The 23,694-nt window shown below is 35.6% G+C and overlaps 2 protein-coding genes across 4 annotated transcripts; one reads left to right on the top strand and one right to left on the bottom strand.

Moving 5' to 3' along the window:
* Positions 1-607: 607 nt before the first annotated feature.
* On the bottom strand, positions 608-7,692 carry LOC123663186 (vacuolar protein sorting-associated protein 45). Of its 3 annotated transcripts, none has more exons than XM_045597884.1 (10): positions 7,401-7,692; positions 6,318-6,516; positions 5,461-5,610; positions 4,258-4,517; positions 3,763-3,897; positions 3,252-3,392; positions 2,520-2,657; positions 1,971-2,096; positions 1,794-1,919; positions 608-971 (listed from the first exon to the last, which is right to left on the bottom strand). In XM_045597884.1, exons 1-10 carry the CDS (start codon positions 7,491-7,493, stop codon positions 630-632), a joined length of 1,710 nt encoding a protein of 569 aa, XP_045453840.1. In that variant the 5' UTR covers positions 7,494-7,692; the 3' UTR covers positions 608-629. The 3 variants fall into 3 exon arrangements, with proteins under 3 accessions (XP_045453840.1, XP_045453839.1, XP_045453841.1); XM_045597883.1 differs by having other exon boundaries at positions 1,794-1,925; XM_045597885.1 differs by having other exon boundaries at positions 1,794-1,904; positions 1,959-2,096.
* A 788-nt stretch (positions 7,693-8,480) lies between these two features.
* LOC123663187 (malate dehydrogenase, mitochondrial) lies at positions 8,481-15,418 on the top strand. Its single transcript, XM_045597886.1, has 6 exons — positions 8,481-8,661; positions 8,766-8,976; positions 12,155-12,351; positions 13,554-13,793; positions 14,212-14,304; positions 14,829-15,418. Exons 1-6 carry the CDS (start codon positions 8,584-8,586, stop codon positions 15,036-15,038), a joined length of 1,029 nt encoding a protein of 342 aa, XP_045453842.1. The 5' UTR covers positions 8,481-8,583; the 3' UTR covers positions 15,039-15,418.
* The last annotated feature ends 8,276 nt before the right edge of the window (positions 15,419-23,694 follow it).

A 23,694-nucleotide genomic window follows, 5' to 3' on the forward strand; every position in this document is an offset into this window, starting at 1 on the left:
TACAAATGTTAAATGATAAGTTTTTATTGCACTGCCACACCTATTCTTAAAGAACTTACTTGTTTTTCATTATACTATCTGACATATTTTTTAAGTTGACTCCGGCTCGCGGTCTTGTGATGTCCCTCGCGGCACCAACGGAACAATTGTGTTTCGACATCTACATGGTGTCCCCATGGCCCACAGACAACAGTAAAACTTAAAAATCAAGGCGGCGGTTTACGTGTTAATACTCTTTACTCAGTCAGAAACAGATGCATAATTTTTTTTAATGAATATGATATGGGAAGAGCTTGCTTCATCACTAGCCGTTAAACGTTTAAAACTATTTGACAGACAAGACAATATAACGATATATTATTCTCTTTCAACATTGTTTTCCATTATAATAATGGGATATTTCTATCGCATTTGTGAATGTAAAAATTGTAGTTTCTTTATTTAAGCTAAATGTCCCAACCTACCATCTGCTGTTATAAATCTATTCGTGACTTATGTCCGGGATCAATTGTATCCGCAACCAGTGCAACAGGCCTTAAAGTAAGTTATCTGTGTGTTGTAAATCATACAAACGATAAATCAAATTATAAAGTTATACCAATAATTTTGAAAACAAATCACTAAGAGATTTATATGTTCCTAATATGCCTGGTATGCGTTCTATGAACCCCTTGCATCGCGTGCTTGATTTCCTCCATGAATGAGGCGGAATTATGTATAGTGGTACCACCCAGAACTACCCTGACTCCAGGGTACGCCTGATTTATTTGATGGACACAGAAAGACTCCTCATATGTGGTACCACCAACTATGAACACTATGATGTCTTGAGGCCGTCTTCCTGAACACAAATCTTCACCCCCAACTATGGGGTACAAGTTCTCTCGAAGTTTCCCCTTGATCAGGTCTTCAAGGGTATCCTTTAGGAGGGGTGTGTGTTGTGTGTATATATTTTCAACACCGCTTAGACCCTGTAATTAGTGCGTTCAAAAAGTATTATTACTATTAAAGAAAATTTTGAAATATAAATTAAATAAAAACTCAAGAAAATTGTTGTTTCTAGTTTACGATAATATTTGAATGACATTTATTTTTCTTTCTTATTTAAAAAGTAATCATTTAATAATAATTATGACTTCATAACAGTTCTTGTTTATAAATTTTGGCCAGATAGTAGTTATAATGGAACAAACAAACACTGTTAAATATAAAAAAATAAAATACCCAATTTACATATTTATATCTATTTGTATTATCAACAGCCGCTCTGGTGTGGTGGTGCGAATAGTCGCTTAAAACACGATTTGCGGGTTCGAATTCACTCGGGATGGATATTTGTATTTGTTGAAATGACTACTTTTTCGCCAACCCTGGTCACGGGAGGTTGCTGTAAAGAATCCGCAACGTCGGACATTTAAAAGAGTTAATAAACCGCGATAAAATCCTAAGAAGTTGTTTCATTTCAATGAAAAATTCGCGTAACATTAGAAAACAATATTTGTATTTGTATAAATTCTTCTTTCCGGTTTGGATGTATGTCCTATTAGGTCTCCCCACCGTGCCTTGGAGAGCACGCTAAGCCGTCGGTACCGGTCGTTATCATAAATACCTGATAGCGATTGTTACTCATAGTAGGCAACATATCCGTCAACCTGCAGTGGAGCAGTGTGATGGATTAAGCTCCAATCCTTCTCCTACGCGGAAAAAGAGGCTTATGCCCAGCAGTGGGATGACACAGGCTGAATGCATGCATCGCATACAAGAGTAAGTCGCAATGTGGGGCAGCGGCCCACCTTGAAGAGCCTCTTGGTGATCTTGGCGGCGTCCTGCAGGCCGAACAGGTCGCTCTGGCGCGCGTGCGCGCCGCCGTACTCCAGCGCCAGCACGGCGGCGCGCGCGGCGTCCTGGCGCCCCGGGCGCTCCGCCTGGCGCCCCGGGCGCTCCGCCTGGCGCCCCGCCGGGCGCCCCGCCAGCGCCTCCACCAGCGCCGGCAGCGCGTTGGCCGCGTGGCGCTCGTAGCGCAGCGCGTACAGCGCCACCAGCCGCCACAGCTCCTCCGCGCGGATGTTCTCCGACCCCACCAGCGCCTTCAGGCGCTGCGGCGGTCGAGCGACGATGGTGAGCAAATAGCGACCGCGCTAGTGCAGTGCTACTGGGGTAGGGGGGAAGCTGACTACCTCGACTTTGCAGAAGATCACGGCTAAATAATACTGCTTTCGAGCAGAGTTATGTTCCTGTAGTGAGTAAGATGGCTAGAGCTCCTGGGATTGGGGATAAGGTCGGCGACGCGCTTGAGATACTTCTAGTGTTTCAAGCGTCTATATGCTACGGTAATCGCTTACCATCAGATGAGCCGACGCTCGTTCAGCCGCAACTCGTTAGTCTTTATTATAGAAAAAAATCTTACAAACCTCATAAAAACAAGGACAAAAGCAAACCAAATTACCATAGATCTCATAACTCAGCATCTCAATTGCGAGATAAAGTAAACTTTACAATAAGTCCAGCTGGTCGCTCACCGCCAGGTGGCCCGCGTGGTCGGCCTGGCACACCAGCTCCTGCTCCAGCTCGGACACCCGCAGCAGCTGGCGCGCCGCCACCCGCGCCGACAGCTCGCCCACCACCGTCACGTGTTTCGTCACCGTGCCCGACATTTTCTATCACACAACATATTTATATTTTGGGAACATTTGATCTACGAAAAGTTATAAAAAACTACAGATTATTATCACATCAGGTTATCACAGTCCACTACTGAATGTAGGTCCCCAGGTTGGCGGAGGACGTCCCACACTGCGTTAGCCAACACGCGACACGTCTGCCTCAGAGGCCATCAGTCCTGCGACACACGTGACCAGTCCACTGCGACTTCAACTTGCTAATCCTGTGGACTATGTCGGTTACTTTCGCTCTCTAGCGAATAGTATACATATATCACTTAACTTGTTACCTTATTACCTTGAGTACCTAAAGTGTGCCTAGAATTTATCTTTTGTATATTTTCAACACGCAAAATTTTAGTCAAGAATTAAATGAAGAGGCATGTGTGGCTAGTTTTTTTATACTACAAACTGCAGAATAATAATAACATCATAATCTACGTGATGTAGTTCATAGCAGTGAATTAAAATAAGAAAATCAGTTCAGCAGATACTGAGTTTATCGACTACAAGCAACATTTGAAATCACTATAATTATGGTAATGCTAAACTTTGTTTATTGAGTTCCATAAATGGAATTACACATCTTACCTTGAATAATGGGTATGTTTCAACAAAGTTCTTCATATCAGCAATACTCTCGACCTTCTGGTGACTCTTAGCCTTCTTCTGGAACTCGTCCATCAGGGACTTTATAGTTTGTCCGATCTCGCCGAAGTTGGAATATAAGTTCTAGAAGGAAAATGTAAAAAAAAGCTGGGGGTTATCATAGTTACTATTTCCTTAATTTAAGGGCGGGGATAAAAAAGAATACTCTTATGTAAAATAGGGGTTAAATCCCATGTGAACTTTCGACTAGCGCGATAACGGACGAAATCTCCATGTTTCTTATTTTACTTCTAAGACACGTACATTTTGGAGAACCGTAACGGTTCAGTCACCAAGTGCCCCAAGAAGCTCTGACTACATTCCTCACCACTGGATCAAAAGTCTACTAGAGGGCAGTATCATATATCTGTGATCTTCTATAAAGCTGAGGTTCATCCCCAGTCGGGCTTCAGATTTTACCTCACTTGCCCAATCTTAACTAGCCGGTACATACCTTGGCGTAGAACTCATCCTGCTCGGGAGCCAGAACAACCTCCCGGAAATCCTTGGGCACGTCGGGCACGTCGGCCAGGCTCACGCGGTTGTTGTTGATTGTCAGAAGCTCGTGAACCATCGCCTGGTAAGTCCACTGTAAGCAAACTTCATAGTTATTCATTGTACAAAGTACTATATACTTTCAGAATTCATATTGTAAAGTGATCTGGGATCTGTAACATTTGTTGTTTATATACGCCTGTACAATTTAGGGATAATTTTTACAAGTTGCCCTTTGTAATTAAATAGGCATAGTTACAGAATTGGACTAGCATGTAGAAAAACTTTCTCTCCTATTCCGATTACAATCTGTTCAAGAATTTTAGCCAAAAATATTATACTTAAAAATCATCATTCCACAAGAGTAATAATTTTAATAAAAAAAAAAAAATACGTTTCAAAGCAAGTAATCTGTAAAACCAAAATTAAACAAGCAAAATGCATTCACACCCACTTGAGTCAACAACGGTGTGACGGGGTCGTCACGTCTATCCAGAATAAGCAACTGAGGTGGTGGCAGATCTCCGTTGAAAGGTATGTTGTTATCCATCAACACAGCCTCCCGACGCATGAGTTCCTTCACACGTTCGGCTAATCTTGAACAAGCTTCCGACCCCGCCTCATACCGGATCACCGGTCTTCGCTTCAGGGACAGCAATAGGGCTAACAAGCCTTGAGAACAGCGCTGTAAGTGCTGTTGGTTCCAATTACGACCTGTTACATTGGTGAACTTTAAATGATTGTTAATAGCTCACAGCTGGGAAAAGATATCTTAAATATTCTAAAGCTGCTTTACTGTGTCGTGGAAAAATTATTTTCTAAATTTCGAGAGTTCAATATGAGTAAAGGTTAAGGATTCTTGGCTTCACTAGGCTAAAAAATCGAAGAGAGAGGGTACTCGATCGAAATGTACAAAATATTGACTGGCCCTTATGATGTACAGGACTTAGGACAGAATGCTTATACATAGTGCGAATCCACATTTATGAAGTTACTGCCTTAATAAAAACAAGTTCAAATAATAATCTGCATTAACACGTTTTAAACTACTTCAAAAAAGGTGGAGGTTCTCATTTCAACTGTTTTTTTTTTAATATGTATGTTACCTCAGAACTTACTGGGTGGCTCAATTTCAATTATTCTTCTTTTGATCAATAGCTGTTGCTAGTCTTATGGTCGCATTTAAATTTAATCGAGATCTGATGACTACTTTTTGAATAATCTTTGATAACACGTATTTACTTGACTATTTTTTGCTATAGTATATAATTTTCTTTTTTTTTTTTCATTTTCGAGCAAACAGTTATTTAGTAACAGAGCGGTTATTTGGAATAATCTACAAGAGGAAATAGTAACAAATAAATCAATAGATAATAGATCTCAAATAGATGTCGTTGGATACAGCCAGTTACCAGTTATATTATATGCCTACCAGAATAATTAAATGAATGTCTTCCAGCATATTGTGTAGATTATTTAATATCATTTTCATTCTCTTTGAGATAAATTTCATAAAATCAGCACATTTTTTGCATGATGTTCAGTACATTTGAAAAAAACATTTTTTTTTTAAATATAAAGTTATTTAGAATAATACTTTATTGTATCAAGAAAGCCCTATTAATAGTTAATAATGATTGTCATATCCAATAAATACCATGCAAACAGCCGACAATGTTAAAGGAGAACAGGTGACGATCCACAGCGAGGTAGTCAGCAAACACCTCTTGAACCTCCCGCACGGCCTCCTGCTCATCGCACTCTGCTAATGTCTTGATATCGGCTTTTGACACTACATTACTGAAATCTAAAGAAAACATACTTATATTATACTAGTGGTCGCCCAGTGGGTCGAAAAAATAATGTAAATAAGAACCTTTTTTTAAATTTTTCAATTTGACTACAGACTTTGACAATCAACAAAAGAGTATAATATACTGACTGTGAGAGTGAGACTTTGTGTCAAATACATGGTAGTGTGTAATGTTTTTTTTTTTTTTAATTGATTTAATATATTTTTATGCATAATTTAAAAAATATATTAGCATTCTGCACTCCTTCTCTATATAAACTTTAAGTGTATGGAATTTAATACTCCTCCTTTAGCGCAATTTTTGTAAAAAGGAGTACAAAATTTATGCTTTACGTATTAATTTATAGATATCACAAGTTGAAACTAAATTTTACATACATATGATATTATAAAGATGAAAGATGTAAATTTTTGTATTTCACTTCAATTATCACTAAATGACATAGGCCATATTTTAACAGGAAAAATGAAACAGACAAAATTATATTGTAAAAATGTCTGAGGAAGAATTAAGTGTTATTTGTCTATGTGTGTACAGACATGAAAAAAAAAATTATCACACAACTTTTAATTTACATAACTTTACTTATTAAATTAAAAAACTTGAATATTCTGCTTGGCCTTATTATACCCAGCTATATTTTACCAGGGTCTGCCTTCCAACACTCTTATAATGATATAAACTTAATATAACCACTAACATATAAAATAAACCCCGTATTTTGGACATCGTAGCTCTCGTGACAGCAAGGCAATGTTTTCTGAAGTCGGCCTCAAGAACACAATGCACTTCATATGCTTCATGTTATCCCATTTTGCGTGACTGTCGATTCTTTCAAACAAATACACTTCCTTTTGTAATATCTCCGACTGACTGAACACCATGCTTACGATACTGGTCTGAAAAAGAACAAAATAATATAATAACAAATATTTAAGTATTTACATATAAATAAAGTAATAACTTTAGTAGCTATCAGAATGTTCGGAAATTCGAAGGTGCCAGTTGGTGACAGGCTTATTAATATAAGTCTTACTCTTTTTTTGACAGTAATTATAGTCTTTCAGAATACAATTTATAAAATTCAGACAGTAATACCTGTAGGAACTTAACTGAGGTAGGGCACAGCAGGAATGTCCTGCTCAAAATATGGAGCAGCCCGACTGGGTTAGTACCTCGACCTTACAGAAGATCACAGCTAAATAATACTGTTTTCAAGCAGTATTGTGTTCCTGTTGGTGAGTAAGGTGACCAGAGCTCCTGGGGGGATTGGGGATTGGGTCGGCAACGCACTTGCGATGCTTCTGGTGTTGCAGGTGTTTATAAGCTACGGTAATCGCTTACCATCAGGAGAGCCGTACGCTTGTTTGCCGACCTAGTAACAAAAAAAAAAGAAACTTTCATCACATCATCATCATCACAGCAGCCTTTCGCAGTCCACTACTGGACATAGGCCTCCAGAAGTTGACGCTAAAAATGGCGTGAACTCATGTGTTTTGCCCATAGTCACCACGCTGGGCAGGCGGGTTGGTGACCGCAGGACTGGTTTTGTAGCACTGAAGACGCTGCTTCCCGTCTTCGGCCTGTGTATTTCAAAGCCAGCAGTTGGATGGTTATCCCGCCATCAGTCGGCTTTTTAAGTTACAAGATAGTAGTGGAACTGTGTTAAACATTTTACAATTTACATAACTTTGAGCAACCACTAATTTAACAAAAATACGCCCACAACATAATAGTAAGCTAATCATTAATTTACGCTATCCTTCCAATATTCAAGACTTACGGTATCTTTATCCATTAAAATCACTTTCATTCCTGGTCCACTTTCTTCGGTCATTTTTGTTATATACATTTTAACTGCCTGAATTACATTCATTTTTATATATTAATCGAGAACTTCTAATTAGATCAAATATATACGCATCAAATACTTAAAACTGTCGCAATGAGATCAAGTCAAAAATTAGTTAGCTACTCTAACGCATTATATTAATTTCCCTTGGATATTATTTCAATTCTCGTGAAATAAAGAAAAATAGAAATTGAGAATTGACTAAAAATATCAATAAATATTTTATGACAGAATTCTGACTTTGACGGTTTAATTTCGTTCAACAATTAAGCGAATAACTAATAAGAATTTAAAATAACTATTTGCGAATTTTCAAAATTAGAAGATCATCAACAGCTATAACTTGTTTGAATAAGAGTAAAAATCAAAATTCTTGTTTCGTATTAAAAAATTTATTTAGCTAGATAGTATATCGAGTTATAAGCTAATATGAAAAAAAAAATGCTTTTGGGTCTTTTCTATTAACTAAAATATAGTAATAAGCCAGTCTCAAAATAAATTTTTTTACAATTTTTGTCTGTCTGTTTGTTCCAGCTAATCTCTGAAACGGCTGGACCGATTTCGACAGGACCTTCACTGGCAGATACTTGATGTAGCAAGAAGTACCTAACTAAGGCTATTGTTATTTTATAAATTTTTTATAAATTTATTTAATGTATAACTCGGCGAACTGAACAATAACTTTTTTGTTATATTCCACGCGGGCGAAGTCGCGGGCACAGCTAGTAAATCAACGAATAGTCGCCAATTCGTTAATTTGTATCGTTAATCTTTTGTTTTCCATTTCTATCTAATACCTATCTTCCATTAATTACCCAATTGAAGTTAATCTCTGCATTAACAAATGTTACATTACGATTTATACACCCCGTTTATTTACTTATTCTAAAATAATATAAAAACAAATTATAATAAATGCTAATCTTAATCTAAAATGTCAGATAACTATTATTTTAGCGATATCGTACACACGACTAGTGACGTACAATTTGCGTGCAATTACATCACTAGTTATCTCCGAGAAGTCACAAAGGTCGGCCGGGTCGAGGGGTTCGTCGCATAATTACAGAATTGTTCAATTTAAATAAAACTCCATTATATTTAACGCGTAAACATGTTGTCCCGCGCAATCAAACCAGTTGCCTCCGTGGCTGCTCAAAATGGAATTAAAAACTTTTCCACTACATCACAGGTAAAACCTTCAATTAAATAAAAATAATAATTCAATTTTAATTTAACTGTATCTATTCCAGCGTTAAATGGACTTAATACGTGTGATTTTAAAATGTTTTGTAGAAAAACTTCAAAGTGGTGGTTGCTGGTGCCGCTGGTGGCATCGGCCAGCCCTTGGCCTTATTGTTGAAGCAAAATAAGCTTGTAACCAAGCTGGCTTTGTACGATATCGCCCCAGTAACCCCCGGAGTGGCGGTCGACCTCTCTCACATGGACACCCCGGCCAAGGTCACCGGCCACCAGGGTCCCGACCAGCTCGCTGATGCCATCAAAGGTAATAATTACGATATTCATTCATTATATAGTGTATTATTCGCGCTAATAGTGTTACATAATAAAACATAACCTATATTTTGAGTGTAGACATCTAACAAGGTCAAGTGCAAGATAACCAACATATCTATAAAAGATTACTGTAATTCTGCTGTCATTTCTATAATGAAGTATTAAATTAAAGTATTTCCTGAAACAGAAGTGGATTTTGCCGAAATTATAATTCAAATATTTTTCAATACTTAATGTGAACAGATATTTAAATGTCATTTGAATAACTTTTAGTATGTGTAGTTTAGTTTTAGCATTATAAGTAGAATTCAAACACTGCCCGCTCTTCTAAAGGTCTTGTTATTCAGTCTTGATCGAGAGACTTGTAAAATAAGCAATGAATTTCTTATTAGAGAATATTCTAGTATTATTATATATGTATTCATATTATCTAAGCTTAATGACTATAAATATTTCAATCATAATATGGTACGAATCAAGGGCGTAACTGAACCCATCCACAATCTCCCCAAAAGCTCTGGTCACCTTACCACAGGAACACAACACTGCTTGAAAGTAGTATTATTTAGCTGATATTTTGTCCTTACAAAGTTGAGATACTTCCCCAATAAGGCTGCTGCAGATTTTGTGCAGGATAATTTCTGCTGTGTCCTACCTCAGTTAACATTTAAAAATATACACACACTATTGTGTTGTATTAAACCTGGTATCACTTATATGGGGGTAGTATATAATATATGCTTTAGCCTGTTACATTCCACTCTTGGGCATAGGCCTCTTTCCCCATGGAGGATAAGGATCAAAGCTAAATCCACCACGCTGCTCCAATGTGGGTTGGCGGATATATTCCCTACTATGAGTAACAATCGCTATCAGGTGTACATGACAACAACCGGGACCGACGGCTTAATTTGTGCTCCGAGGCACGGTGGGGAGACCCACAAGAACTGCACAAACAGCCAGACCACGGCAAAAATCTGTATGACCAATACAAATGTTTGTCATGTGCGAGGACCGAACTTGCAACAGCCACAAACCAGAGCTGTGACTGTTGCGCCAACGTGTCAATATACAAGTATCTACACATATGCTTGCATTAAAGTCATTAAAAAAATATTAAATTATTTCTTTACATCAAATCTTAATGTACCATTGTTTGAAATTTTATGAAATATCGATATACCAGTGCTTAACACCAGGGATGTTAGTCATGACATTTTCTATATGAATTTCAGTAACCTTGTTAATATTATATTAGTTTTGGTTGTTGAGTTCCATAACAACCCTATTAAACATATTACACAATATTCACTCTACGTGACATTGGCAGAATCAACCGTGCCCAACTGGTACAACTGAAAGCCATACAACCATTCAATCAATCAACAAAATATTCAGTGCAGATAAAGCATGCAGATCAAAATAATTTGTTTAAAAATTAATAATATGCTTCTCAGTAAAGAAATCTGAATATCAAGTGATTTTAAAAATATGTCTGTACATTACTCCCCTACACTTTTGCAATGGGAAAGGAATCTTTAATCTTCTATCTATCTAATATATAAAATTCTCGTGTCATTGTGTTAAACATTGAACTCCTCTGAAATGGCTCGACCGATTTTAATAAAATTTTGTGGGCATATCGGGTAGGTCTGAGAATCGGCCAACATCTATTTTTCATACCCCCAAGTTATAAGTGGGGGGGGATTAAGGGTGTTAATAACATATATAGCAAAACAACGTTTGCGGGGTCAGCTAGTTATTATTAATAATAATAATATCTTTATTTCACAAACTTAGAACTATATAATAATGATAATGTGGCAACTATATCAGAAGTAATGAGATTAGCATCTGTAACCGAACTAGGCATAGCCTGTATCTCGGCTATCAGCACCATTCCCTTCGATTAATTATTTATTATATAGTAATAGGTGCCAAGAAATATATATCTTATACATTAATTTGATATATATATTAGCTTTAAGTTTGTAAGGTGGCAAGTACATTAACTTCTAAATTATTCCATGATGAATTAATCTTTAATATCTATACATATAATAAAATGGTAGGAAAGTCAAAACTGTACATTGAATATTTTTTTAAAAGAATACTTGGGTTGTGATCTACAATCGATACCGAAGCCAAAAATATAGTTTTTAGAATTTTTGTCTGTTTGTCTGTATGTATGTCCGGGATAAACTCAAAAAGTACTGCATGGAAAGTGCTTCAAATTTGGCACGAATATTATTAAGAAGTCGGGTCAACATATAGGCTACAAATTATCACGCTATCACCTACGGGGAACGAGCAGTGAACCTTTATTTCTTCAACGCACTCTGTAACAACGTGTAATCATCTAACGACGCATATTTGAATGTTGTTATTATGTTAATAACCATGCTATAAGCTAGCTTCATACTATAAATAAAGAAATTCTGTAGTATATTTAGTATCAGCATTGCACCCGTGCGAAGCCGGGGCGCTAGTCCTTAGTAAATTTGTTGAGTAATGGAGGGAAAGTTTTATATTTTAGTATGAGACGAAATGTTGTTTTATCTGATAAAATACTTATAGGTATAAGCATGCGTGTGCATGCTTCAATAATGTGACAAGATTAAAGAAAAATCTCATTCAACCATAACTCAATCAATTACTAAAGGTTATAAATAATAATGATTATTATTTTTTAATTAGTTTATAATAATGTTATGTATTGTGTATGTATGTATGGGCATGTAAGTTTATCACGTAACTGCACGACCTACCCTGTCTCGAGATTATATTAAATTTATCCCTCCTTTAATTGGGTTGTCTGGAAGAAATGGCTAAATAGCCATAAGTCCGCCCATTGTACTTCACAGTCTGTAAATGTTTTAAATGTGTTTAATGTTTAAAATTTATTTGTGGTGAACAATAAAGTATAAATAAATAAATAATAAAGACATAAATTTAAATTTAATGTTTTTAACCGACTTCAAAAAGGAGGAGGTTTCTCAATTTGACCGTATATGTATGTATATATATATGTTCGCGAATATCTTCGTCGTTTATGGACCGATTTTGCTAATTCTATTTTTGTTGGAAAGAAGATATCCCAAGGGTGATTTAAAAGTTCGAAGCCAACTTTCTAAGTAACATTGACATTAGCTTATCTTAATTATCAGGTGCCGATGTAGTAGTTATCCCAGCGGGCGTCCCCCGTAAACCCGGTATGACTCGTGATGACCTGTTCAACACCAACGCATCCATCGTACGCGATCTTGCCGCTAGCGTCGCTAAGAACTCACCCAAAGCTATTCTGGCCATCATAACAAACCCCGTGAACTCCATGGTGCCAATCGCCTCTGAGGTCTTGAAGAAGGTATGTAGAATAGATCTGCTATTGTCAAGAAATTAATATAGGTTTGAATAAATAGTAATAATTTATTGTTATAGTAATAACATGATTGCCAGTACAATACGGTAACAAATGAATACATTGCCAACATAGAATTAGGTTCCTCTTCCCGTGAGTGTCGTACGAGGCGAGTAAGGGATAACACAGTTTCACTACCACCTTGGAACTTAAAAAGCCGACCGATGGCGGGCTGCTGGTAACTGCTGGCTTTGAAATACACAGGCCGAAGATTGGCAGCAGCGTCTTCGGTGCGACGAAGCGGCCACCAACCTGCCCTGCCCCTGCGGCCTGCCCAGCGTGGTGACTATGGGCAAAACTTATGAGTTCACTCCATTTTTGGCGCGAACTTGTGGAGGCCTATGTCCAGCAGTGGATTCTGATGTGATGTGATGATGATGACAGAATTACGTTGTAACAAGTTGCTTTACTATAAGTCATTTAGGGGTTTTTTCACAGGTTTGGATTAAGTGTATCTAACACATAAGGGACTGATTGGCTTTATCATGAAAATTAGGCTCTTAGAACCTCTTGTCTCAATATACAATTTCAGAAATCGTAAAAAAAGTAAATTTAAATATCCAACAGATTCAGTATAAACTGTACTGGATAAAAACATGATAACATTACATTTAATAAATAGTTACATATCTGTGTAATGTAAAATAAATAAAATGGGAGTGTCTGTTTGTAATATTAAAATAACCGCACACGTATACACGGTACATATACAAAAATAAAAATTTTTACAATTTTTGTCTGTCTGTTTGTTCCGTCTAATCTCTGAAACGGCTGGACCGATTTAGACAGCATTTTCACTGGTGTAGTAAGAAGTAATTGAGGCTACTTTTATTTTAGAAATTTATTTATTTTATAACTCTGAGAACTGAACAAAAACCTTTTTGTTAAATTCCACGCGGACGAAGTCACGGGCAAAGCTAGTATTTGTATAAAATGTAATTATGTCTTAATTATAGCAATAACTTGCCATATGTTATGTTATGTAAAGTATATTAATTGCACGTAAATAAAATTATAATTATATGGTTATATGTATTTGTCAATAAAATATACAGCTTGTTTGTAATGTTTCATGTCATGTCTCATAAAACATAAAAAGATAAATATTATATTAAGGAAACTTAAGTAAAATACATAATTTTTTCTAGGCTGGTGTGTACGACGCCAACAGAATCCTCGGTGTAACCACACTAGACGTGGTCCGTGCTGCTGCCTTCATCGGTGAGATCAACGGAGTCGACCCTCAGACAGTATCCATCCCAGTCATCGGTGGTCACTCCGGAGTAACCATCATTCCCCTGCTGAGCCAGAGCAAACCTGCCGTCAAGTTGACCGACCAGGCCAAGATTGATGCTCTTACCCAGAGAATCCAGGAAGCTGGTACTGAGGTAAGGATTTCTCATTACACTTATAGTTTGTAGACTAATTTATCATATATCACCGTCTTTAACAGTCTGTACATGACCTACTCTCATTTTTCTGAAGGAAATAGATTCCTTTAAAACCATTCAGAAAGTGTATTAAAACAATCAAGCTGTGACACAGACCTCCATAGTCCAGAGTTCTCGAGACGCTGAAAACCGCATTAAGTGTAGGCGTATAGCGAGGGCTGCTTTAGCCAATGAATCGTCATCAACCAGTACAACTAAATAATTGCAACAGTTCTCAAATACATCAAATTACGAGAATATTTTATATAATGTAGTTAAAATGAAAACACATATATTATAGTAATATAAAGAGTTAGAAATGTTTGTCTTTACAAAATTATGTGATAAAAACATGTATCATTTTTATTTTTTACAGGTAGTAAAAGCCAAGGCCGGTGGTGGTTCTGCCACACTTTCGATGGCTTACGCCGGAGCAAGGCTTACTGGATCTGTACTTAGAGGACTCAATGTAAGGACCACATAAGTGTTTATCATATCACTATAGTATATTCATGTTAAGAAAATAACTAGTCATCACTGTCATTTATCTTAGCCACTCCTCTTGACCAATTTATTGAAAGTAAATTAGAACGCCTTGGGTTTTTTTTTATGTCACTAGTTCGCCAAACAAGCGTACGGCTCACCTGATGGTAGGCGATTACCGTAGCTTATAGACGCCTGCAACACCAGAAGCATCGCAAGCGCGTTGCCGACCCAATCCCCAATCCCCCCAGGAGCTCTGGTCACCTTACTCACCAACAGGAACACAATACTGCTTGAAAACAGTATTATTTAGCTGTGATCTTCTGTAAGGTCGAGGTACTACCCCAGTCGGGCTGCTCCATATTTTGAGCAGGAAATTAAATTGACCAGTTGAAGTAAGCCAGCTTACTTCATTAAAATTTATCTTAATTCTGACACATGATCTGACACAATATCTGACTTTTTCTTGATAACTCTCACTTATGATGAATTCCTTTATTCTCTCACCAGGGTGAATCCAACGTGGTGGAGTGCGCGTATATCAAATCAGACCTGACCGAGGCCACATACTTCGCAAACCCTGTCGTACTCGGCAAGAACGGAGTTGAAAAGAACCTCGGCTTCGGTCAACTCAACGACTACGAGAAGAAACTCCTCAAGGCAGCCATCCCTGAACTCCAGAAGAACATCAAGACCGGTGAAGACTTTGCCAAGAAGTAAAGCTTTACACCAGCTACGACCAGGTCGAAACAAAATGAGTCTTGTAGTGAATTAATTAAACATAGACAGCTGTATTTTTACCTTTAAACGAACACTGTCGAACTGTTTGTAAGATAATTAAATGAATATATTAGTTGTAAGAATAAGTGAATTGTCTTCACAGCCTGGTTGACAACTCTTAGAGAATTGTCGTATGAATAAATTTTTCTTAGTTTTTTTTTTATGTTAAATCTTTGGTTATTGCATTTTAACGAATATTTATTGTTTTTTTTTTTTGTGATACGTGTATTTTTTTTTTGTCACCGAGTGACTGCATTGTGCGATGTGTACCATTCAAAGATATTCAAGTTTAAATAAACAGATATTATCGTTTTGTTTTATTATTTTTTTATTCATTTTCTACCACACAGAACGTTTTTGTGCCTTGTGCCACATAAAAGAATAGAAGGTAAAGAAGGATGTACTTAAGCGACTTTTTTTTAAAGTGATAACTTCTTTTTTTCTACTACTACTGACTATTTCGCTCTGTTATTATACATATATGTTAATAAAATTACATGATAACACCTTAAGACACTATCAATTGAACTTCATCGACCAATTTCTACAATTTTTTTGCCGAAATAGATTCTGGTTCTGTCAAAATAATCCAGTTTGTTGTACATTCTCCAACATTCGTATAAAACAGTTTATTAGGAAAAAATTTGCGTCTTCTGGTTTCGTTCTTAACACATTCCATTAATATATGATTGGCATCCTCTACTACTCTACAAACTGAACAATTAGGGTTTGGAGTTATACCCATCAAATGGCCAAATTTATTGAATGGAATATGTCCAGACCGCAACCGTAAAGCTGTGACAACGTCTTTTCTATTCAATAACACTGTGTCTCCAAGGTACATTGGGCGGGTAAGGTTGTATGGTCAGGTACCAGATGCTTTTTCTTTCGACCTTTTATCAAAATATTCTCTCCACAATTCCACCAATGCATTTATTTTTAACTATACGTAAACACTCGGAAAAAATAGGCTTAATAATCATTTCTATACCATCGCAAGCTCCATACTTCGCTAGAGTATCCGCTATATCGTTACCTAATCGATCAATATGAGATTGGAATCCACTGCAATAAAACTGTTTTACACTGTTCTCTCAAACTACATATTTGTTTTAAAATTCTGTATGCTATGGGAGTACTTCTAGCGTTAGATGTACATCGAGCTACATGTTGAAGAGCGCACTTAGTCTGAGAAAAAAACAAATTTGTCTTAATCAATGGATAATACATATGATAACGCTTCAGAAACAGCCAATAACTCAGGGTGAATGAGAGAAATATTAGTACAAATTTTAAAGTAAATTGAAGCTAAAGATTCGGCATCAAAAAAACCTGCACCTATGTGTAGGCCATCCTTAGAACCGTCAGTAAAAATGTTGTAAAATCCGTTATACTGTTCGTTAAATAAGTTCTTACAGTGATTGTTTAAATATGATGTACTATAGTTTCTTTTAGGTTTATTAATATTCATTATATCTATTTTAATTGAATTTGCTATTTGAATATTGTTCGGCCACGTGTCAAGTGAGAAGAAATCCAAAGATTTACTTTTATTGACTTCAACATTTTTTTAGAATATCGTAGACCTCTATTAACGACGGCTTACGCTTTCTTTTCCACGAAATAACTAAATTTGGAGATATAAATTTGTCTAATATTTGTATGGGTTATAGATATCGATTTCAATAAAAAATTACCCGCTAAATGATAACAATAGTTTATTAAATATTATACATATTTACAAATCACAACTTAAGAGCCATTTCACAAAAATCGGTAACAATTCGCGAAATTGTAATATTTTGACGTCGTTAATCTCAGTGATGGATGCAATAATGTAATTTATATTCTTGAAATATAATAGAGCAACCTTTGTTGTAGTCCATATTCCGATCAGAATTTTGATTTATATTATGTGTATAAAATTATTAACCTTTTCATCAGCCTCCTCCCTGGGTAAACGGTCGCAATGTATACTTTGAAGTCCTACTTTTCAATAACCTCTACGTTGAAACCATTTTAAAAAAATATCATAATATGTGGAATATAATTTTGTTGTCCACTATCATAGATTTTTATTCCATTTGTATCTCTATTAAACGAAAAAAAAATTTAAAGTTACGAATATTTTCCAAATAAGTACAATTTTAAAAGCGATATTTCTCTTAGAAAACTAAGAAATTTTAACGAACTATCTTCATCAAAGTAAACTTACATCATTAAGGAATACAAAAAAAATAATTAAAAGATGTAATTATTTTTAATACATTTTATATTAAATAATAAAAAGATAGTATATATTGCTACGCATCAAGCCCGGTAAATCAGTCGAGCGCTAGCGCTCTTAGAGGTAAGGTCCACGCCAAATTCTGCGCAGCCGTCTCTTTCGCTCACACGCGCCAAGCGCCTGTTGTTATAGCGGATAAAACGCATTTGATATTTTCATAATAAAATATAAATAAAATAAACATATTACGAAAATGACTGTAAAATAATATAATGATAATTTCTGTAAACAAATGTATAATTTAATTTTCTTTTCTCACATTATCAATACAAATAGGCATTTCAATCTGTTTGTCTTGTTATTTGTTAATTAATATGTTTGTCGGTGTCGATGTCATTAAATGCTTTTTTATTCATATCGTAAATATAAGATTCATTCGTAAACTGAGAAAACTAAATCAATTTAAAAAAATTGTTTCATAAAATTGATTTTTTTAATTTTATTTTAAATTTATTGACTGTTGTTATATAACATACTTGAAATTTTTAACAAATTAATTATGTAAAAAACATTTTATACCATAGTTATAATTTTTATTATACATCAGAAAATGATCACGATGGTCTTTTGGTTGTCACACTATACGTACTAGCACAAAGATCGCGCGGCTCGTACGACTCGCGCGATGCGACCAAATTTACCTAAACTTGCAGAGCGTAAAATTGTGAAATGGCTCTTAAGAACTAAATATTTACAGATAGTTTTGGTATAAATCATGTCCGCGTGAAATTGTGCCAAGAATGCTGGCAGCATTTCCCCGTTGAATCACTATGCCGATTCTCTGGGCAAAAAATGCACCAGCCCTCTTGTCACCAGTGGAGCCAATAAGGCGAGGAGTTAAGTCATTTAATTTTTTTTAGCACTGCTACACCAAGGTCCAAGTGTTTCGACTGCAAACGGCACAACGATGTAATTTGGAATTAGTGACGTGATTATTTGTGCCGTTTAGTCGTTTCAGCTTAATAAAATCTTCTGAAACAAAGAGGTTTTATACACAAATCTGATTCCATTACGTGAGACGGTGTACTCCTAATGTATCCACCAATTATTCGCAAAGCTCTGTTTTGCAACCTATCTTATTTAATCAAACTCAGCTACACTGCTATCGTTATAAACATAATTGTGTTTGCAGACAAACGAAAAAAAAACCGACTTCAATTACATCGACAAGTAATACAACGTAGATCGACGAAAAAATAGTCAAGTAACAACGCGTTATCAAAGATTACTCAAAAAGTAGTTATCAGATCTCGATAAAATTTATATGTTTCGATTAAATTAAAAATTATCAAAATCGGTACACCCAGTAAAAAGTTATTGCGGATTTTCGAGAGTTTCCCTCAATTTCCCTGGGATCCCATCATCAGATCCTAGTTTCCTTATCATTGTACCAAACTAGGGATATCCCCTTTCCAACAAAAAAAGAATTATCCAAATCGGTATATCTAGTAGAAAGTTATGCGGTATAATACAACGTAGGTCGACGAAAAAAGCGTCAAGTAAAAACGCATTATTACATATAACTCGAAAAGCAGCAGTCGAAGAGCGGGGATAGAGAGGAGGTCAAAATTTACAGACCCATCTCTATCATTTTAGTTTTCGCTAAGGCCTTTGAATTACTCATCCGCCCTATTATCACATGGCATTTCAAGCATCATGTAGCAGGGGAGCAACACGGATTTGTGAAGGCTCGTTCAACAACCATGAATCTTGTTTCCTTTGTTGAAGACATTACTGAGGATCTTGATGATGGCAAATCCGTGGATGCAATATACACTGACCTCAGTAAGGCCTTCGACAAGGTTGATCATGTCGTTTTAACGAATAAACTAAAAAACACTGGCATAGAGGGACCACTGTTGGCTTGGTTCCAATCATACCTCACAAACAGAACATCGACTGTTGCTTCTTTTCGATTTGCCGCTCGTACAGGTGTACCTCAAAGTTCCCATTTAAGACATTTATTATTTAACATATTCATTCACGATATCAGTAGCTGTTTCACCAATTCGAATTGTTATTTATTTGCTAACGATCTTAAGATATTTAGACCAATCTGTTCCAATGCTGATGCTTTACTTTTGCAGGGCGACTTACAACAAATTGCTATTATAGTGTCAAAGCAATGGCATGGTCCTTAATACGGATAAGTGCCAGGCTATTTCTTTCTCGAGAAAAAACCACTTGTGAATCAAAGACGTCTCTACGATCTGTGTTTCTGCACAAGTTGGTGAATGGTGTCATTGACAGTTCCTTCTTATTAAATAAATTAAACTTTCATGCCCCTTCAAGAGCAGCAAGACCATCTTCATTTACTGCATTTATAGAAAAATTCACCCGTACTCGTCAGGGACGCCATTCATCAATGAACAGGCTGATGATGAGTTTTAATTCGTTTTACAAATCGAATTGCAGAAAAAACATTGAAAAAAAGGTAAAACAATCCGATTTTAATGTTTCTATTGACATTCTTTCGAGTAACTTATCAATATTTAAATATATAATTGCTGATGATTTTTTTAATCGCCTAACATAGTTCCTTAATGATTTCTTTATTCTCTAATTATATATATATATATATATATATATATATATTTTTTTAATTTATGTAAATAGATTTTCAATTATCAATTCTAGATTATACTATTTATTTATTTATTTATTTATTTATTCAGAAAACCAACAGCTTCTTATATACTATTCATATCATAAAGCATATTACAAAAAATCAAGCCAATAACAGGTTTCCCTAAAGTTAACAAATTGTGGAGATATCGTTGACAAAAAAGAAAACAACAGTCACAATCAGTACATTCCGATACACAAAAAAAGCTTATAAGAGATGCAGTTAACTTACACTTAACAATTCACATATATAACTCGAAAACCGATTTTAGATACTAGGTGTGGGCAATCAAGCTTACTATTTATTATGTCATAGAGCAGACCCATATCCAAAAGAATACGTCTCTGCTCCAGCGAAAGCATTTCATGTTCCGCGCAACCATCTTCATAACTCTCACAAAATTTACGACACCGAAAGTTTAAATGTTTTATGAATTTTTTTTTGTATATGTTCTAGGCGGTTAAGATAAATGCGGTATTGAGGTGACCATATAGGGCTAGCATACTCTAAAATGCTCCGTACATAAGCAAAATAAACACACTTAATAGCTGATATATTTGTAAACGGTTTACACACGCGAAGAACAAATCCCAGGTTTTTATATGCTTTCATTACTATATTTTCTATATGATCTGATAGTATCATTTTTTGATCAAAGTAGACCCCCAAATCTCTCAAACTTTGTTTCCTGTTAATTTGTTCGCCATTAAAATGATAGCTATATAGAATAGGCTTTTGTTTCCGCGTAAATGAGATGCATTCACACTTGCCAGCATTGACTGTTATATTATTATCTGTATAAAAGTTACATAAATTATTAAGGTCGCATTGCAACGATAAACAATCCTGTATGGTATTAATTACATAAAAAATCTTTTTGTCATCAGCGTACATAAGATAGTTACAATGCTTCAAACTTGAACCAATATCAAACAAATATGCATTGTAGAATAGTGGTCCTAAATGTGAGCCCTGCGGAACACCTGTTGGAATTTTGACGTAATTTGAGCGATATCCAGCCATGACTACCGCCTGAGAACGATTAGTCAAATATGACTTTACCCACCGAAGTAAGTCCCCGTGGATACCCAGAATTTGTAATTTATGTAACAGGATCACGTGATCCACACGATCAAAAGCCTTCTCAAAATCAGTGTAGATCACGTCAACCTGTCCCCCCCTGTCCATTTTTTCTAAAACAAAGCTTGAAAAACATGCTAAATTAGTAGTAGTGGAACGTCCTACCATAAAACCATGCTGCTCTAAGGGAATCGATTGAGACAGCGTACCATAGATAGAATTATACACGATTTTTTCGAGTAATTTTGCTGCAGTATTCAAAATCGAAATTTCTCTGTAGTTTTTAATATCCATACGCGATCCCTTTTTATGTACAGGTACTATATGAGCACATTTCCATACGTTTGGGACGATACCCTCACGAAGAGAACGATTAAAAAGTATAGTTAACGGGAGAGCTAGTGATTTAGCACATCGTGACCAAAATACCGCAGACAAGCCATCACTGCCAGCTCCCTTATTTATGTTTAAGGATTTTAGCATTTTTTTAGTAGTAATTAATGATGTTTGAGCACGAGAGACAATGTTATTAATACATAAGGGGTTCTCAGATGGGAGTAGATAGTTTTTAGAAGGCTTACCAAATACATTCTGAAAAAACCTACTAAATGCGTTACATATGTCCTGACCGTCCGTATATTCTACACCTTCCAAATTAAAATTCTTAGGATAAGCTGAACCACCCCTCGTAGCTTTTACAAAAGTCCAAAACGTTTTCGGATTATTTTTAATGTTAATTTCGCAATTCGACGTAAAGTTCTTAAAGCAATCTTTTTGTACGCGCCGTTCTCTTGATCTTAATAAAATTCATCGTAATCCAACCTATTCCCATATTTTTTCCACCGTGAATGAGCTTTTGTCTTGTCTTTAATTATACGTATTAATGCAGGCGAATACCATTTGGGATAGCAGCGATTACCAGACTTACGACTATATGGTACATACAAATCCACAGACCTATTAATAATTTTGTACATGACTTCAGTCGCTTCATCAATAGTACCTGTACTTAAGAGAGCGTGCCAGTCATGTTGTAGCAAGTATTTATTAATATCTTCATAATTCGCTTTTTTAAAGTTACGTATTAACGTAGGAGCTTCTCGTAAAGGAATGATATTTACGTCTAAAACGGTAAAACTAAATGAAGGGTGTGCACAGTCCTCTTTAAGGAGTGGCATCGATTCTGGTTTAACAATTACGGGTAGATTTGAAAAAACGAGATCTAATGTATTCCCAGCGTGATTTTTAAGAAAGTTATATTGTTTAAATCCATAATAGCTTAAGTTTTGCACTAGTTCTAAGCCCGCTTCCTGGACTTCAGTTGCACCCTTTTTTAATAATGAATAACTATTAGCATTCCACGACAGGCAAGGCAAATTAAAATCGCCTGCTAGTATATAATTATCATTAGGACAACGCTCAATTGATGTTCTAAATATATTTGTAAATATTTTTAAATTTAATGAGATTTCACGCAAATCAGGAGGAACGTAAACAGCGCAAAAATGTAAGTCAAATTTAGAGGCGCAAGTACGGGACGGCACAGTAACCCATAATATTTCTGCATTTGCAAGCGACACGTCGAGGTTGTGAGCTTTAGCACAGAGTGAACGCCGTATTAATATTACTACTCCTCCGCCGGTACACTTACCACTGGCCTTTAGGTCTCGGTCCGCCCTAAAAACATCATATCTATCATCACATAATTCGGTGTCAAAAATGCCGCCATGCAGCCAAGATTCCGTCAGTATTATTACGTCATAATTATTATTCAGAACACTTAGTCGCAGTTCATTACACTTAATTCTAAGACCTCGAACATTCTGGTAATAGATATTCAAATTTTTTAGTAGCCATTTATAACAGAAAAACTAAATATAGAAGTACAAGACATATAAAATAATCAGAATCGTTTACACACCCGATATATATCTCAAAATAATTGCTTAATTCAATTAATACAGCGTTGTTCCATAATTTTATATTAAACAGTAAAAATATATTAGATTACATTGACCAAACACTTTGAAATGACGGATGTCGTAGCTATCACAGAGGCATTCAAACGCATAAGAAATATGTAAAAACAAAGTAATTCGTTGACGACTGTGAACAAAAGCCAGAAACACGATAAAGAAACTTGAAGGGTAGTGTGCAAAACATATAACAAGCCGGACTATCATGATACGTTCAGCAAAAAAGGTTGCGTTATTAGTAAGTTGTTGTAATTTCATTATTCCGTAATCAATGTAATGTAGGTGTATAATAAAATAAAAATAATAAGATCTAGTTTGGATGTATATAAATATTGTTTTGATGTATTTTAATATAGTATTAATATAGATAAATAAAATATTTCGATAATGTATATTAATGAGGTAAGTACATATGATTTTTATATTACGTTTAATTATTATGTTAGAGTTAAAATAAATAACATATAAGCATATAGTAAATATTAAATATAAGTCAAACAGTGCAATTATGTACGCGTAGTTAAAGTTGCGATTTTGAATTTTGCGAGCAAAACGTCGCACCTGCATTAGTCGCATCACCAATGTATACAAAATGCAAGTCATTCCGGTCAAAGACTTAAGTTTATA

The sequence above is a fragment of the Melitaea cinxia genome, chromosome 20 (assembly GCF_905220565.1).
Source record: "Melitaea cinxia chromosome 20, ilMelCinx1.1, whole genome shotgun sequence".
NCBI lineage: Eukaryota > Metazoa > Arthropoda > Insecta > Lepidoptera > Nymphalidae > Melitaea > Melitaea cinxia.